Here is an 18833-nt window from a genome sequence, read left to right as displayed (position 1 = left end):
AGGCCACTAAACATCCATATATTGTATTCAACCTGACACGAGTTATGGACACATTAATGGATTTGTAAATGTATTGTTTAAACTCTGCATACACTGTCACGTCTCCAACGTTCAGGGGACACCATGAAGACATATTTGTGCGCGCGGGATGTGAAGATGGGCTCGGCTGACGGCGGGGGGAGCAAACTCCACCCCGCAGAGCAGAGAGGATCTCTACGGGCGGAGCGCGAGCAGCCTGCGCCGAAAGGGCTCGGGCTGGTTGGTCGGGACGCCTGACAAGCCCCGCTGAAAACTTCAGAGGGGGGGCAAAGTCCAGCCTGACCGTGAGGGAGACGGGGTGGAAAGTGTACGTGCGAGAGCGCGAGCCGGGAACTAAATCAATTTGAAAGAAATGCTCCAAAGATGGCGGTGGTAATAACGACGGGACTTCCAGGTACCTCCGGAGTACCAAAAAGTGGCTTTCTTGAGGTTTTGGTGCGGGAGCGGTGGCACAAAGTTTTGGTCAACTTAAACGAGGAAGCGCTCACGTTAAGCTGCGAGGAGGGCTACGTCAACGACAGCGTCAACTCCAACGGCGTTACCAACGGATCCTACCTGGATAACAATAACGCCAACTCCAACAACGGCCCCCAAGCCGCGCGCACTGCGTTCACGGACCTCCCGGAGCGAGTGCCGGAGGCGATCGCCAACCGAAAGCGGTGCGTTAAGGTGAGCAAGCAGGAGGTCGGAGGACTTGGGATCAGCATCAAAGGTGGCAAGGAGAATAAAATGCCCATCCTCATCAGTAAGATATTCAAGGGACTCGCAGCGGACCTGACGCAAGCGCTGTATGTCGGGGACGCCATCCTGTCCGTGAACAGCGTGAACCTGCGGGACGCGACCCACGACGAGGCGGTGCAGGCGCTGAAACGGGCCGGGAGAGAGGTGACACTGGAAGGTAGGCATGGCAGGACAGACGTGTGTGTGGGGGGGGGGGACAATATGGGACCCAAAGGTGAAGTATTTGGGTGAGGGAATGCTGCATGCATGACTCAACTCATGTTATGAACTCCCTCAAGATAAGGTTTAGGAAGCCCACATGTGAATGTTTATATCGATATCTCTTAGTGAAGATAAGAGACTTGGGTTTAGCCAAAGTCCTTCTGTTTTCTGCCTCATTTTTATGGAAACGCAATACAACCATCAAAGATCCCCATCATGGGAACCCCATCCTTCAGGGATGGAAACTAGTGGTAAAGAAGGCTGACCTTCTCATCCCTCTGTGTTGTGTTATGCATGTCATCCAGCAGGTCCTCAGCACTCAAAGTGTTGCAAGGTTTCTGTCCTACCTGCCAGTTGATTGCATCAGTTGGCGTCCCAGGTGCAAATCACTCCCCGATTAGAGGGAAAGCAGCAGGGCTCTGAGTGTTGAAGCCTGGGATTGAAAACCTCTGCTGTTGGATGTGATTTACTTTCCGTTTAAGAAAGGAGTTACTGGTTAATGGCAGGAGCGAAGACGGAAACATATTGTTATATTATCCATATCACATTTCATCAACTGTGTTTTCCTGTTCATTTACAAAGTCAACATGTGCTGTCTCCCAAACAAAACGACTGAACTAAAACTTTTCTTCTGTATTTAATTTGCAATACTCTACCTGATTGTGTAGCCTACGCTGTGCAACTTTGCAGGCTAGAAGGATACAGTTATTATGCCGCACATAAACACACGCGTGTGAAAAGACAGTCTTTGTTGTGCAGTTGGTTTTAGCACAAAGTGAAGAGAAAATTTAGGCTGATGGCAGGCCGATTCCACTCTGAGGAAGGACATTATTTTACCCCCTTCGCACACACACGTGTGCACACGCACAAGTTTGCAAGCACAAAAACACACACATTCACACACCGGAAAATGTTGCACACAAGTGCCCACTTCTGAGTATTTTATTCCTCTTAGCACTCCTGGAGACGGTAAGAACAAAGTGTCTCTCGCTCTCCCTCTGACACACACACACACACACACACACACACACACACACACACACACACACACTTATATACACACATGTGACCATGGTGATGATACTTCCCAGGGGTACACAGGGGCTATACTGCAGAGGAAAAATCAGGTCCCAGATGAAAACTTACAGAGATAAGAAAGAAGGAGAGAAGGAATGGAGCGGGCAAAGAAGACAAGGGAGAGAGGGGGAGAGAGGGATGGGAGGGGGTCGTAGCTGAAATGTGAATTTAATGGGGAAAGTGCTGAGAGGGAGAGAGATAGAAATAGAAGGAACAGAAGGAGAGCTAACGAGGGAGGCTAAGAGGCTGATTTATAAAGACGATAGCGTGGGTTAACTTAAGGGTAACGGGGAGACCGAAGTTCTCCACAACTGCAAATTAATAGAGATAATCTGCATTTGCTAAAGCAGTGAAACATAGAGGGATATTACAAAGGGACAAAGTGCCTTTTCAAGGAGTTTCATGGAACTCTGGAGGCGTGAAAAGGTTTTTAACGCGTAACCCAGCATGTTAACTTTCATTTCAAATGGAAAAAACAACCTAAAAATGTGTAATTTATTCCCTTTTTTTTATTCCTGAGTGTAAGCCACTCTCTAAGATATGGCTAAAATAGTCAGTGGCCTCTCACTGCAGCCTGATGCAGGCAGAAGTGCAGCAGAATGACCCCGTGGTCAAAAGCTGAGAGGATCACAGTTCAAGCCCCGGTGTCAGAGAGCATCCGCTTTGTTAAAGTGTCCCCTGAGCAAGATGCCGGCTCCTTGCTGGTTCTGTTCTGCGGCTCAGCATGCAGTCTGACAAGTCTAAAGTGACTTTCCCTGTGGGGATCAGTCAGGGTTCTGCAGCTCCGCCGCAAAGCTCCCAGCAACCACAGCCGCTGCCATTATGGAGGTGCAGAGAATAATTGGTTATTCACAAGTAATTACTTCAATTAGATTCTGATGGTTGACAGTTAGTAAAGCAATGGATGGCTTTACTAACTCAAGTGCATTGCAACTTGAGTGCCACACTAGAGATAGTTATGTGAGCTAATGAGGTCCACCTGGAGCACTGCCTAATCAGGTCACCTCTGGTCACTTGGATAGAACAAAGCCATTGGTAATGCTATTAGTCAGCCAGCACGCACGGTACCAGGGTTCTGAAATCAAAGCAGCTACGTGGAAATCAGCCATCCTTGTTTTTTGCTTTTGCTGTTCTCACAACTCAAAATGCCTCCTGTGAAAAAGTCCTATTTGCCACACAACCGCCTACTAATAGTGTGACATAGGCCTTCACAGAGGACATTTTGACTTGTCACAATGGGGAAAAAGCACAGGTGTAGATAATGAAAATAATGATGGCTGAATTCCATGTAGCTGCTTTGATTTCAGAATCCTGGTATCGCGCTGACGGTCACTCTCGCTGGAACACTTACTGGTCAATGTCACTAGTAACAGCCGTGCTTTTCCTACTACGACAAGTCCAAATGTCTGCTGTGAGAAAGGCCTATTGTCAATATAACCTGCTCCTCTGCTGCAGAACAGCAGCAGGTCACACACACACACACACACACACACACACACACACACACTTCAGTGTGGTTCAAACAAAGTCCTTGCTGAATTGTCTAAGAGTGTCTGAAAGCTGTACAGTTTTCCTAAAGATTTGTACAACTTTTCCAAACAGACAATCTGAGAAGCTTCATGCATCGATCGGCCTCTTTCACAGCAGACATGTTGACTTGTTATAGGAAAAGCACAGATGTTACTGATGTCCCAGTATGCCATGGAAATACTCTGAAATCAAAAAATACGTGGAATTCAGCCATTGTTGCCAATGTTGTTATACACCTGTGCTTTACCTACTGAATACATCAAGCTGTCTTAAGTTATTTGAAAAAGAAGCCCTAATGGCCAGGTGTGTGCAGGAGTGAAAGTATGCAAGATTTGACCTGTGAGATGCTGTGGATGTTAGCATCAGGACACGGGGCCCCTTTAGCTTCTGGTGATAAACAACTTCATAAGTCCCGGTGCAGGAATGAGAGAGCTCACACGGGGATAACGGTTCTTAATGTTCACACAGCTGTCCTCGTTCTGCCCCCATTGCACTGTTTCCTTTTCCTCCCATTGTTTTCATTTTTGTATTATTGTTTTACATAATGATGATTGAAAATTCAGTCCAACCATGTGGGTGTGAAGTTTATTTTCCCCTCCGCACAAAGGGCAATTTGATTAAAATAAAAAAGAGATGAGAAGTTCCTTTAGAGAATTGTGTAGTTGTTTACAGTTAAAACTGGATGGTCTAGTATAATATCTTGTATTTCCATATTTAGATTACAAAGTGTTTTAGTGCCAGAAGGAGTTGCACACAAGAAGAGGTCAGATATATTTATTTAGTCATATTTATTTAGTCATATTTATGTACGATGCTGATTGTACCTGTGTGATCATTCATCGAGTCACATGACGACTGAACAAATACTTCTCAAGGTTGACTTGCTGCAAAAAGGCTAAATAGATTTCCACCGACCTCAGAGTAGTGCAGGTCGTCTGAGTAGCCGGTGGTGTTGGGAATACTCAGTATATCATTATTTTGAAAGTGTGAAAATGCTATTTTGTTTCCCGGAGTAGCGCATGGTGAAATTGCCACTTTGCTACCAGCTCTGCTTTGTTGTTGCTGCCCAGATGCACTAAACAGTGTAAACATGAACCTTCTTAGTCATTACATGGGTGGACAAAAGGCTCCTATTACTGGCTGAAATACAACTTCTGATAGCAGATTGTATCATCTGTAGCGAGCTAGCTCGAATGAATTCAATGAAATTGCCGGCTGATTTTTTTTGTTCCCAGCTGATTGTTTTAAAAATGAAATGAGAACCCTCTAAAAGGGATATTTGGCACACCAATGGCTATGTGGTATCATGCTAAAATAGCTATAGCATATCTATAATAAGTATCTTCACCAGTTAATGACCGACATGTAACCTTAAAGAATTATGTGTTGCAAACTTGGCCTAGGAAATAAAACCTGTAAGGTTAATACTGAAGGACATGCAAATGTTTGTAGATTACATTACAGCACACACACACACACACACACACACACACACACACACACACACACACACACACACACTGTTTAATCAATTCCTTCCACTTTGCTGTTGTGGTTTATTTAGCGAGGCTAATTAAAAAGGCACAACCCTCCAAACCCTTTTAAATTCTGAGTATTGCTCATACTACAACCACCAAACGCATCTCATGTGGAAAAAATCCAAAGGTACGGTTGCTAAGCTACACTATGAGTAGGCAATGTCCTGGAAAGAGGTTAACCAAATACAGAACACCATATTAAAGTAATGGAGATCATTTTGATCACAAGGAATACATATAATTGGGAATAGCGTGAGGAAACACTCAAGGTTGAAATGAGCAGTAATTGCACTCTGTAGGAAAAATAAACCAGGTGTATTTCAGTGCAGACACACAGCCTCAAACTGGGGGTTGCATTTATACGCATCAAGGAAACTCACAGGAGCCTGAACATGAAAGCGGATGGAATGAGGAATTGAAAGTTGAAATACAATAAAGCACATCTGCCACAATTCAGCAGACAGGAAATGAGTCTGTGTCCTGCAAGCTCCCCTGTTCACCCCCTAACAAGCCGTACCTGTCATCACCTGGCATCTGGAGGGGTTCGTCTGTCAGTGTGTCTATGTGCTGCTGTCAGCAGTGTGTCTATAGCAGTGTGTGTAATCAAGTTTAGTCATCAGCAGTGTGGTCTAGTCTGATGTAGTCAGTACATGTGGTTGAAGGAGAGATCTCTACTAGCTGGATGTTGATGCCATCAGAGACATGATCATCTCCTCTGCTTCTGTTTGTGGAGTCTGACTCAGAGCAGATGATGGTGATGATGAACATTATTGTTGTGGAATCATTCATTCCTCTGTGAATGTTTATACAGCCGAAACAAAAGCTGAGTCAGAGTGGAAGCTCGTCTGTTTTTCCTGTTGGCTTTGTTTGAAGAAGACAAAACCTCCGTTTCCCTCCAGGTGTAAGCGTTGGGTTTTTGTCGCTGACATTGTGTTTGCTTTTGTCCTGGATTTCTACTGATGGTCGCCATAAATGTCACTAAACTCGAGGGTGGCTAAGTACCCCACTTAAATGCTTGAATTGAGAGTTTGAAAGACACTTAAGATTGTGACCAAAAAATGACCCATAATAAGACGTTGACTCCGTGTCACTAGATGAGTCAACAGCTGCTGTAAAAACTGCCATCTGTTCACACTTTCTGTGGTTTTGAGTAAGTATGGTGGTTTGTATAGCCAATTATGGAAATCATGGAACATGTGACACACACACACAGCTCACTGGTTTAAAGACCGATGATGATCAAGATAACGCATAGCGTCTTTCACTTTTTGTTATGGGAGTAAGTTGTATGGTGACATCCTTGTGGCATCAGTTGCGTACTTGATGGAGGCCTGACGCCTTGAGACATGTGCAGTAGCTCCTGGTCTTATGGAGATTCTGTGCAATAATTAAACATAAACTACGCCCTGGAGATTTTTCACAATGTGTACCTGATTTCAAACAGTAGTAGAAGCTGTTTCATCTCCAGCTGGCAATCTTTTCTTTTCCTGGTAGACTTTATCAGCTTTCGATAAACTAGATTATCAAGCCTACATTTGCTGGCCCCTGGCAGTGTGGTACCAAATTGCAACCAACTGAATTCTTTATGAATTCACTTTCGCTCTTGTTTTTAACTCTTTGAATGCCCAGTATATTACTCTCACTATACCCACATGCACACACCACTTCAGCATGTGGAGCTTGAAGCTTGACAGCCCTGCAGTGCCTAGTTATGGTTTCTGAGTGCTCGGCTGGGATTGGACAATCGCTGCTTGGGAGAAAGGGTCTGGTGGATAGTCCACCATCTGCTAAATCAGTGTAATGATTCACGACCCCCCCCCCCACAAAGTTAAGCCTCAGCACTATGTGCGATACGAGTTGTTTTTCTGACTGCAGTTTAACATATTCGGGAGATTTTTGGCCTTAAATATTCAGGTCATTGTTTGGTGTAATGGAGATGAAACATATAATGCATCCTTCTGAACATTTACTGTATTTGCATCCACTTCACTTTTTGTAAATAGGCCCTTTAGAACCTCAAATCGTCCTGTTCACTTTCTGTACTTATGTGACTCAAATTTCCACATTCCCATAACCAAGGCCCTATTTGCAGCCAGAATAATACACTATGATGATAAATACTTCATACAGAAGGCGTATGGTCTATTAATTAGCTTCCTACAGGTTCATACATAATCTCTGAACCCATCCGCTATCAGTCTGGTGACACACAGGCCTCTGTGGGCAAAGGCCTGTACTTCTATGGCTACACGCCATAGATGTCTGGGGCAAGCCTTCCCTTTGTGTGTGCTGCTCATTGTTTACATTCCGACTTGCAACTTGAGATACAAACCTGAGTCTGGAGTTGAGAGACGACGTGTACAACCGGATTGCTTCACAAGTAGCCAGGTTTCAAGCTAATTTAAGGAAAGAAAAAAAAAAGCCAAATCACCGTCAGACGATAGCAGGTGGGTTAGACTGCATTTTGTCCTTTCGTCCTCCGACTTTGCCTTCCACGCGGACTCTTTACCTGCATTCGACCAAAGAGTCTTCAAAATGGTCAATAGTAGCTGTTTGACGTAAAGTTCAGAGTTCTGCCTACGCACTTTTACATTTTCAATGTCAAATTCCTTCTCTGAGAGAAAAGGGCCTCCATCTGTTACTGTTCATTGTTCAGTTAAGGTGACATTTGAACTCTTTGAGATATTGGCCCAAATCTTACAAAAAGCTTTGATGGTGGATTTGTAAAGGCCTTTTGTGCTGCTGTGGTATCCAGCTACCTGGTGCCGGCATGGAGTAAAAGCCTTCAATCAAGAGGACCTTTTTTTTTTTTTTCCTCTTTTCTGCCTCTTTGCCCTGCTCTGTTCTCTCTCCAGCTTCGACCAACGCTGGACCGACTTACTCTCCCACGGGCTTAATGAGAGGAGCTTTCTTTTTCCTTGGGTACATTTTCTCACCAAATAAAAATCCCCATTGAAGCATATGGAATACATTCCAATGATTTGGGGCCTCATTAAATACTGTTAAGGACCATTAAGTGAAAAAGACACAATGAGGCTCATATAGTAATTACACCTTGTGGTATAGAGCTGTGTGTGTGTGTGTATTCACTGTGAATGTGGGTTGTGGACATAACTGAACACTTCTGCATAATTTAATTTCCTCATTGGGAAATGTGTAAGTAAATGGGCTTGAGTACAGTTGTACAATTAAGTGAATGATATTTAAATATGATGAATGGAAGTGGCCTTTTTAATGGCGAATTGTGCAGCTGGTCTCTGGTGAAGCGCTGCCATTCAGACATCTGCATCACGACTCCTGAAACAGCAAGCCACTGTTTCCAAATGAAGTGGAGAGTAGGAGTCATAATGAAAAAGATTTACGTATGTGTGTGTGTGTGTGTGTGTGCTCTCATTTTGTCTCAAGCACAAGCCAGAAAATGGAAACTAAAATCAAACAGATGGGGAGAGGCCATTTGGATTTAGGATCTTTTTGTTTGACGTAACTGTTGCGTTCAAATGACGGTCCAATCAGTACGAGCCACATCCTCTCCGAGTTCTCATCATGCTATTGAGGTTATTGTGCAGAGTTGGCTGTGTTGGAGCTTTTAATGAAATAGAAACACAACCCAGGGGAATGCACACACATTTAAACACTTCCAGTGTAATGATCACATGGACTCCACCCCATTTATTTTCCCCTCCGCTGGAAACAGTTACAGCTCTATTTCTGGGCACAGTGACGTCGGTCCATGAGTTTACATTTCCTCCCTCCAGACTGCCATTGTAAATGTTAACTAAAGACAAGTTACCCACTTAACAGACATTTGATTTGTTTTCATTAAGTCAGGTCGGAAAGTGGGCTGTAAATAACCAAAGGATGAGCGGTTAGGCCACATGAACGTTGAATCATTTGTGTTCAAAGAAAAAAAAGATTTGTCCTCAAAATTGTTAATTATTAATTACTTGATTAATCATGTGGAAAAAAAACACACACACAATTAAACGACAAATGGCCCAAAGAAATTGGATTTCCAATGATATAAAGCAGAGGAAGCCAAACATTTTAAACGCTGAAACCGGAGAGTTCTGGGTTCAACAACTAATACGTTATAGAGATTTGTATTCATGGACATTAATTGTTTCAGTGCTACTCTGTTTGTCTTTGTTCCACTCATAAGTAAGTAGTAAGTGAAGCCCTGCAAAAGTCTAAAGCCAGATTTATGGCCGATGCAAGAGGTTAATGGGAGTCCTCTGGAGTCGAGTGTTTTGATTTATAACTCTTCTTCAGATTTCTCCCTTTGATACCATACACACCCCCCCAACACTCGACGGATGTATTGTAAGGTTGTATCATCCATTAATTATATTCCCCAGCAGTAACTGTTTAAATAGTTTCATCAACAATAACTTTAAAGTAAGCTAAACAAACCTTAGTATCTTAGTAGTTGAATAGGCTCAATGTGGCTCACATGGCTACAGTTTGCCATAAAATCAAATAGTGCAGTCCAAAGCCCAGACACACACAAACACACACAAAAGATGAGGCAGTGCGTGTTAGTGTGTGTCTCTTCGCACCAAGTCTGTCTTAAATTTGAAGACCTTGTTGCGTTTTCCTTTCCAAATCCTCCATGCGCCTTTTGGGTCCCTTCAGTCTCATGAATGCACGGCTCCTAACGGACATAACCACACAAGGCTGTCGTCATCCAACTGCAGCCAATTCGATCTTTTCAGTCCATTAAATTCACTTGTATTGTATCTTGTTATGATGCATTTTTAACAAATGGATTGTTCAGCCCTATAATCTGATTAGTGTGTGTGTGCGTTATTCTGCTGTGTAATTGGATCACGTCGTCACCGCGGGTCCATCGAGGACGCGGTCGCATCGCCGCTCCGTCTCCTCCTCTGTGTTCTGTGTCCGCCTGTCATCTCTCCTCCACAGGTTGGCAGTTAGGCTTGTTACACCGTCTCACAGGGGTCCATGGTGCTTCTTCCAAGAATAGTTCACTGGCTGGATTACAAATGCCACCAGCCATATGCCAATTATACGCGGCGCGTACAGTAGGATATGCCAATTAAACATCCAGGCCATGCCAAGGATTCAGAACACTCAGGACATAGAAAGCGTGCTGAGCACCCATTTTATTTCTGCCTCTCCATTTCTGTCCTTCGCCGAAACATGTGTCCTGTCTGCTCTTTTCTTTCCCCCCCTTTCTCAAAACCTAAAAAACACGGGGAAGTTAAAATGGTGGTCAAGCCTCCAGTGATCGAGTTTGACATCTACAAGTAAAGCTGTATGTTTGACTTTTTTTGGGACTGGGTATCAGGTAGTATTGGAGGTACGGGAGTTTCAGTGTTTTTAGGAGCATGACTCTCTTGATGCCGCCTGCCTGTAGCAGCAGAGACGATGTGTGAGTCATCAGCACAGTTTACAGCATAAATGCATCACACCTGAGTCCGGTTTGGCTGTCAACATTTCGACATTTGCTGTAAATTCAAATTGGCAGCAGAGAAGGCAACTGTGTGAGCTCATTGGAAGGTAATCGTTTGATCAACTGAGCTTCCTGCTGACTGTGCAACAAGCATGCGCCGCTTTGTATGCATGGTAGAATAACAAGTTGTGCGCCAATTTATTTTGATATTTAACGTATGGATTTAGGTCTACTTTGAAGAAAATCCACCCTGAATCTGAACAGACTCGTAGTCAAAAGCAGTATACAAACACTTCTTGAGTTCAAGCATCATTTATGTACAGAGATATTGCTGAGAGTTATCCTTCTGATGCCCCATGACGGTCGTTAATACTTACCAAATGCCTGAGGTACCATAATTAAACGGTTTCTATTTCTGCTGCGTATCTAAACTGTGTGTATCCCCACATCGTGTTTCTGAGACAAACTATCTTCAATAGTGTGAGCTTTTAAACCACAATGTGTTTGGTGCATCTGATGTAATACAGAAAAACATACAGTAGATTCTTCTCAGATTTTAATTGGCCTCTGTGCTAAATTTTGTTAAAATGATGCCAATGCCAAGAGACTTCAGTGTTCAGTCAAGCTGAATTCTGTGAACGTGATTTGTATAGCTTTTTAACATAATTTGGGTAGCCTTGGGAAACTATGGGATGTTTTATACATTTTTGCCAACTAACATCTTCAAATGAACCCCCGACTTTGACCAAAAGTATCTCCAGAGCATTTAAATCTCTAGATGTGCTACGTCCTTTTCCTAGTTCAGCCTCCTGTACCATGTCTCACTGTATACTGGAAATCTCTGTCTTCCTTTTCTGCCCAGTGAAGTACATGCGTGAGGCCACACCATATGTCAGAAAGGGCTCCCCCGTGTCAGACATCGGCTGGGAAACCCCCCCTCCTGAGTCCCCTCGCCTCGGCAGCCCGACCATCATCTCCTCTTCCTCCTCCTCCTCCTCCACGTTTGACCCTCCGAGCTCTCCTACCCAGCCCTCCCTGTCCCTGCAGGGCGACAGGAGGTGCATACCACTCAAGATGTGTTGTGTAACCCGAGCCATGACCACACCAGACCCTGAGAACAGGTAGGACACACACACACACACACACACACACACACACACACACACACACACACACACATTCACACACATACCATAGAAAATGTCTGCATCCTCATTCTTGAGCTGAAGGCAGTTCATGCCGCCATCTTTTTCCGTCTCTCTTAAATGTGATCTATCTGCGCCTCTCTTGGGCTTTAGATTCACTGACTAATGACTAATAGTTCATTGAGTGACTTTCATAGTACAGCCAGCCAACTTGTGCTATTATTTTTAGTCTTCAGTAGCAACACATGGGCTGGGAGCCACAGACAGAAAGTGCTTACATATAGACAGGCGGATTAACGGGTTGTTCATTTGATGTTTGTATGGGATTTAAGTTCAATATTTAAAAAATACAGAATATGTCCGGCCTTATTCTCAAAGTTGGACTTAAATTAAACATATTTTTCCTAAGAAATCAGTATATATATCCTTGGTGTTGTAATTACTGAAAATAATTCAACTCTCAGTTGCTATTATTACATGGATGTGTTCGAAATACTATACTGGAGTTGACTGACTAAACTAGCTCAGAGGCTTTGCTTCGATATCGTCACTTGCAAATGCTCCAAAGTTCAACTCCCAAACCCCCAAAAGATGATCACCTTAATAACCCAAAGGTTAATCCATCCTGCTGCGCTCCTTCACTCACAGTGTGGCAGAGAGACAGAATAGCAGAGCAGGGATTACCCAATGCTGTTGTCTCAGGCTTTTTCAGTCAGTTTTTCTTAAAGATAGACATTTGAAGTGTCACTTTGATAATTCTCAGCGGGGCGGGGGTCTGTTAGGAGGTGTCATCAAGTTAATTGGTTAGTCATATGACAATGGCCCAATCAAACAGCATGGGGGCAGAAAGAGATGCCCTGTTTAAACCTCTGTGTGCTTTCTGTCCCAGTTGTCTCTCCCTTCTCTCTTCTCACCATGTTGTTTTCCTTCCTGCTTGTCTTGTTTGTTGTGCTGTCAACTTACTTGTTTGTGTTTTTCGGTCCCTTTTGTCTTCTATCTATCCTCTCCTTTCTTTACTTTCCTGATCTCTCTCTCTCTCTCTCTCTCTCCGTCTTCCCAAATTTCTCTGTTATCTGTAATCAGTTATCTCCTTCTATCTCCATCCTCTTCCAGTTATTGTTTCTCTTGATTTATTTCCTGTTTCTCTCTCCATGTGTCTCTCAATCGTCCCATCCCTCCATTCATGCGTGTTCTCTGCATATGTATGATTTGAAAAGTGTAATACAGTTAAACCTCACTAAACTTCAAAGCTTCAGACAGTTGAGGCAACATCAAAGTCAAGTTCTAGCAGTGACTTCAAAGTCCCTCTGTCTGTATAGACGTTGTTAGGCAGCGCAAGGCTGCGACTGTAAAATGGAAATGCTAACGCACACAAACAATCAATAAAAGAAAATACTTGTAAATGAAATGCAAAATGAGAGCCCCATCCACACATAGAGCAGATGGTTCTCTGTTGGCTGGTTCTTCTGTATGATAAGATGTTTATTAGTGTCAAAATAAAGAAAACCCCCCAAAAAAGTCAACTATTCTTGACAGAAGGAAATGTAGTTGTCGCTTGTGCTTGCTAGGAATGTGTCCTGTCTTTGTAGAGTAAGTTATTGACAGAAATTGTATCCTTGAGTATTTTCTCTGTACTTTGCCTGCAGCTACATGAGCACCAGTGTGACTCTTCCAGTTTGAAAAGGTTTTAAATGCTGAACAGGATCGAAGGCCATGCTCACGCTACACTACGTAGATCATTTTTGAGAAAGCGTGGAGCTAGAGCTGAGAGGCGGTTAGCCTAGCTTAGCATGAAGACCAGGGGTGAAAGTATATTTCCAACAAGAAAACACATCTGTTTACGTTGGGCAACATACAGTTAATTACCTAAAATGACAAAATAAGTCGTGGTGATTGTGAATTGGGCAACCCTGCGGTGACAATTAGACCATCAGTTTTTGTTTTTACACTTGTGATTGTGCATATATGAAACAAATAAGATATGAGTGTGAGTTAGTTCACTTTAGTGATGCTGGTAGGTATATTTTATTGATATACCTTTTGAACAGACTCAGCTCCAGCCCCTGGAAAGGATCAGCGGTTACAGATAATGGATGGAATGGATGAACAGATCCAGGTGCTGCTAGCGATGTCTCCTCTTTCCCGACCTTTATGCAAAGCTACGTTGATTTCCTCTCAGCTCTCCATACAGACATGAGTGGTATTGTTCTTATTAATTTCTGCAAAACAAAAGTGTATTGCTCAAAATGTCAAACTACTTCTTTAAAGCTACATTTGAAACCGGCTGTGACGTGCATCAATTTCAGCTGTTTTCAGCTGCACTTGTGTGCAAATCTTGGTTTAAGTATTAAACATTTTAAGAGCACAATCAAGTTGAACATTGACTTTGTTGGTCATACGTTTCACTTTATTGGTCAGCCAGTTATACCTGGAATTGGGGTCAATAACTCTTAGTGACGAGGGGAGTTTTTGCCGTCCACAGATAGCAGTGTTTTGATGAAGCTGGACAAATTTACTTTGACCAGCTTGTTTTCTTTCATGAAGGTCCTTCCTTATCCTCACAGCCAGGGTGAATGCCCCTTTGACTCACCAGTAAATATTGAGTGTTGAGTAAATGTTGAAATGGAAGGGCACCCAAGATGAAATCTGTTTTTTTTCCCAAGAAAATCCATGAAACTTACATTAATACTGAAGTCGGATGCTTCTCAATATTGTGCATCAGATTAAGATTGCATGGCGAGACTAAACCTATTCTGTTTTTCTTATTTTGGGGTTCACAGCTGAAATGGTTCAAGAGCCTTTATATTAAGTGACAGAGAAGTCTGGCTTATCTTTTTATACGAGACTCGGTGCAATGTTGCATCCCTCTGAGGGTTTCTCTCTTCATTTCAGCAGATGCTGTTTAAACTGTGTATAAGCCTGAGATGACAGACAAGAGAGAAGGATATGAAAAAAGACAGAGCACGTACATTAATGAGAAGAGATGAATTAAAAATGAGGGAGTAGAGTATGGAGAATAAAAGACTTGGCATACCTTATGTATTTACTTTGTAATGCTCTAAAGACATTTTCCTCACCTTACTGTAACATACATATGAGGACATAAAGTATAACGTTGTGTGATACTGGTGACAGATTACATCCCAAAAAAATATAGGGTTACACCTTTATTATTCATACTGTGAATTAAATATGTTATGAGAAGGTGTGGAGACAGGATGAGAAGAAGTGAGAAGGGGCGGAGCAGAAACGGGAAAGAAATTGAGAAAGAACAAGAAGGGCAGAGAAGAGAAAGTAGAATGGAGAGATACAAAGAGACGAGAGGAAAGGAAATTAGCTCTCAAAATGGATGAAATGTCTTTTCTGTCACCGTTTATCTGTGTCATTACTGAGACAACATGCTTGAAAACCCTGCAGAGTGAATGTAGGAGACTGCAAGATCCACAGGAAATGGCTGTGTAAAGGAAGGAAACGACTCCTGGCAGAACCAGCACGGTTCCTCACAGTATGACAGTTTAACCTGGACAGATTGTTGAAAGGATGAGGACTCACACGCTCTCACCTTGGTCAGGCGTGTACCAGCATACTTTATGAAAACATTTTACTTTATTATTCTAGTACTACTGATCTCTTAAGCTGCAAGTAGCATTGGTTGAAAGCAGATACCTGTTTTGAATTCCATATCTCGTTGCATATTTTACCTGAACATCCCACAGCTGAGAGTGAATCCAACTGTGTGCCCTGCCCATGCACAGCATGTATCCACACTTTATCAGATCATTGTCATGCTCAAATAGCAGCTTAAGCGAAGAAGTGACGAAACAAAATCTGTAAAGGTTAACTATGTAGACGATTTAAGAAATGTCGAAATGAAACCTGGGGACCTCAATTCTGAATCTGCGCAGTCGGGCCTATTGAAAAGGAACATTCAACAAGAGCATTGAGTGCAGAAGATCCATCAAGTTTCAGCTCAACGTCCAAGAACATTGATGCCAATTCCTCAAATCACAAAAATATCAGGATAGATGTCCTTTACTGCAAACGCATACGCAACTAACCTCGGGTCAGAACTGTAAAGAGGGTCAAATGCTTTGATATAACCACTTGGACATTAAACTGGTGAGAGGATATCAGATGATTCTAATGATTTTTTTTTTTTTAACCTCAAATATGTAAAAAGATAAAGTAAAGAAATAAGTGTACTTTTGAGAGGAGTTCTCTACCAATCCCCAGAATCACGGTGAAAGAGTAATGGTTTTTAAATCAAAGGGAAATCTCAAACTAAAAAGGAAAAAGAGGCGAGACTAATTTTGAGTTTAGTAAATTAATTAATAATACAGCAACAAATGGCCACACATCCTCTATTCTAATTTAGAGAACTAAATAATTTAAAAGGGAAATGTTTTAAGTTTTCCATCATTTTAAAAGATTAGCATTCAGAGACCCGAAAGACCTGCAACGGACATGCAATTTGCTTTTGAAGAATTGCCCTCAAAGACTTGAAACGCTTTACCGAAACGTGAGAGGTGTCATGGGACTTGACGTATCCCAAAAGCCAGCTCTGATTGAAGCCTTTTGTATGTGTGAGGCAACAATAGTCCACGTTGAGTCATCATCAAGATGGTAGAGGCAGAGTAGGCCACGACAAACCATCAAACGGATTAAATCTTTTTTGTTTTTGGTTGACAGTGACACACATTTAACAGCTTGATGCCAATAAGCTTATATTTTGTTTTATCAATATTTCAGCAGTATTATAACACACATTTTTGCTTTCAATTGCATATTTTGCCATTTAAAACGTTTCTTCCATGCAACTGGTGTGTGTGTGTGTGCATACAGAGTTCATTCATGAATATTTACAATGCAATTACTGCGTGAGTCACATCTGTATGCTGGAGCAGACCTACAGTACTGAGCTTGAATACATATTTGCGATATATAGTGCTAATCCTGTGAGAACAACTACCCTTTGATCAAGGGAGACATTGATCTTCATTCAGGCAGGATTTATATAAGTCCATACATTTAAGTCTATCTACAGGTCACCTAATCCATGTGCTGCTCTCCCAGTGAGTCTCCGTGTTAATGCATTTGGTCATGCATGCTCCAGATGGGTAATTTAGCCCTACAGCCAGAAAATGGCAGACAATGCCTCCTCTAGGTGTAGTAGAGCTCACAGGAGTCAAGTTGTTGCTAAAGCAAACATCATCCTGAAGGAACCTCCTCTATCAAACACACATCTGGCCCTGGAGTCCCCCCCCCCGACCCCCCATCCTCCCCCTCCGCTCCCTCCTGGCTCGTCCTTAATCAACGTGCCTTCGACCGGCAGCATTTCTATTTTTAACCCAAGAGAAAACACCTGGAGCTGATCTGGTCGGTCTCTCCCACCTCCGGAGGCTTAGTGGAAGAGCGGAGTCATCACATTCGCTGGGGCTTTTCCAGGTCCTCGGTGTTTTCTCTATGAATGAGGAAAGCTGCAACTGTTTGCAGAGGTGAAACCACCCTGGTTTTGGAGTAGTTTCTATTTTAAACCACAGGGAGCACCTGGACAGTGGAGTGCTTTGTGAGCGGCGATACTCGTTAGTTTCAGAGTAGGTGGTAAACGCATGGCCAAAGCTCAGCAAGAGTCGTTAAGCGTTCCTCGTCCTCCTTTACTTCACAGAGATGAACACGATCGGTATTGATGCTACAACGTACACTGCTGCATGCACTGTAAAGGCTGCAAAGGGAGCTTTAAAAAAAAGATCATATTCATTGAGCATACAAGCAAAGAGCGGTTCAATGAGATGGAGAAGCATCCTACGGATTCTCTGGAGGGGAGAAATACTCCCATAGGATTCAAGCAGATTAGCTATGGAAATGTATTGGGAGACGGCACCATGTCACATGGCCCAAATGAGCAATGCCTGTTTTATATTTTGAATTGACTTGAATAAATTCACATTTCAATGCACTTTATTCCATTGTTCTGACCGAGAGCCCATTTTCAAATGGATGACACAAACGAGCATCTGTTGAAGCTGAGACCTAAATGGATTACATTTGGTTTCTAAAACCAAGAGTTGAGATTAAATTGAGTCCAATCGGGTCCGCCTGATTAAGGCCAGCAGTAGATTTTCAATATTTCAAATGGAATTTATTCATTGAGGGATGTGAATCATAAAAGTCTTAGAACCCGTCCAGCGATAACGGAAAGGTTGAAGCTGTTTTAACTTTTCTTATCTGCACCTCCAGACAACTGGAGCTGCACTCCCCTGACGCCCGGCACACCGTGGTGCTGCGCTGCCCGGACCAGCCATCGGCCCTGTGCTGGTTCTCTGCCATGCACTCGGTCACATCCAAACTGGCACAGGTCTGTCTTTTGATTTCATAGATTTTACACTCTCATATACGTGACTATTGCAATTAGATAGTTCCGTGATCTCGTACCGCGGCCGTGATTCGGCTCCTCAGGGCTGCTTTGAATCTAATGCGCCCTGAATGATCATCCCACCACAGCGGGCGCTGGCAGAGGTCATCCAGAGCACAGCCAGGACGGGGGTAGCTGGCAGCAAAGAGATACGACACCTGGGATGGCTGGCAGGGAAGGTAGGGGTGTGTGTGTGGGTGTGTGGGTGTGGGTGTGTTTGAGTTTGTGTTTGTTTGATGCACATTTTTCTAGATTTCTCACATTTTAATGGGATAACTTTTCTTGTATCACTGTTTTGTGACTGTGTGTAGGTGTATGTGAGCGTGTGTGTGTCTGTTTAAAGGGTCAAACTTGATTTGGGGATTTTATTTTTAGTGTCCACAGTTAAAAACACAAGTGATATTTGCTTGTTTTTTGAATTACATATGTTTGGTTGTTACAGTTGTTATTTATAAATGTTTTAGGTGCATCCTTTAATAATTTATCAATTGCATTTAAAAATTTGTCCTTAATTTAGTGGTTATATTGGGTTTAGGTTATCTTTGAGCTCAGAAAGGCATTACGACAATCAGGGTATAGAATTACAAATGTATGTGAGCACATAGGTACCTGTGTTTGCGTGTGGATTTTTTCATTACCATACACACTCATGCAGACGTCTTTGAAATTCATAACACGGGTAAAGCTTCACTCTATCTTTTATACAAAGACACCTGTTCAAACATATCTACACACACACA

At 42.8% G+C, this 18833-nt stretch overlaps 1 protein-coding gene across 1 annotated transcript in view; it reads left to right on the top strand.

Moving 5' to 3' along the window:
• Positions 1-384: 384 nt before the first annotated feature.
• sntb1 (syntrophin, basic 1) overlaps positions 385-18833 on the top strand; it is a gene marked incomplete at its 3' end in the record, with an annotated part of 31406 nt that continues 12957 nt past the window's right edge. The window contains exons 1-4 of the mRNA XM_079227234.1: positions 385-937; positions 11399-11657; positions 17919-18036; positions 18183-18272. Of these exons, the coding sequence (XP_079083360.1) occupies positions 403-937; positions 11399-11657; positions 17919-18036; positions 18183-18272 (1002 nt within the window). The 5' untranslated portion in view covers positions 385-402. The remainder of the gene's footprint in view (positions 938-11398; positions 11658-17918; positions 18037-18182; positions 18273-18833) is intronic.

Source organism: Taurulus bubalis (genome assembly GCF_910589615.1).
Source record: "Taurulus bubalis genome assembly, chromosome: 12".
Lineage (NCBI taxonomy): Eukaryota > Metazoa > Chordata > Actinopteri > Perciformes > Cottidae > Taurulus > Taurulus bubalis.
Note: the sequence above shows the minus strand (reverse complement) of the source record. Positions and strands in the feature narration are given on the sequence as shown.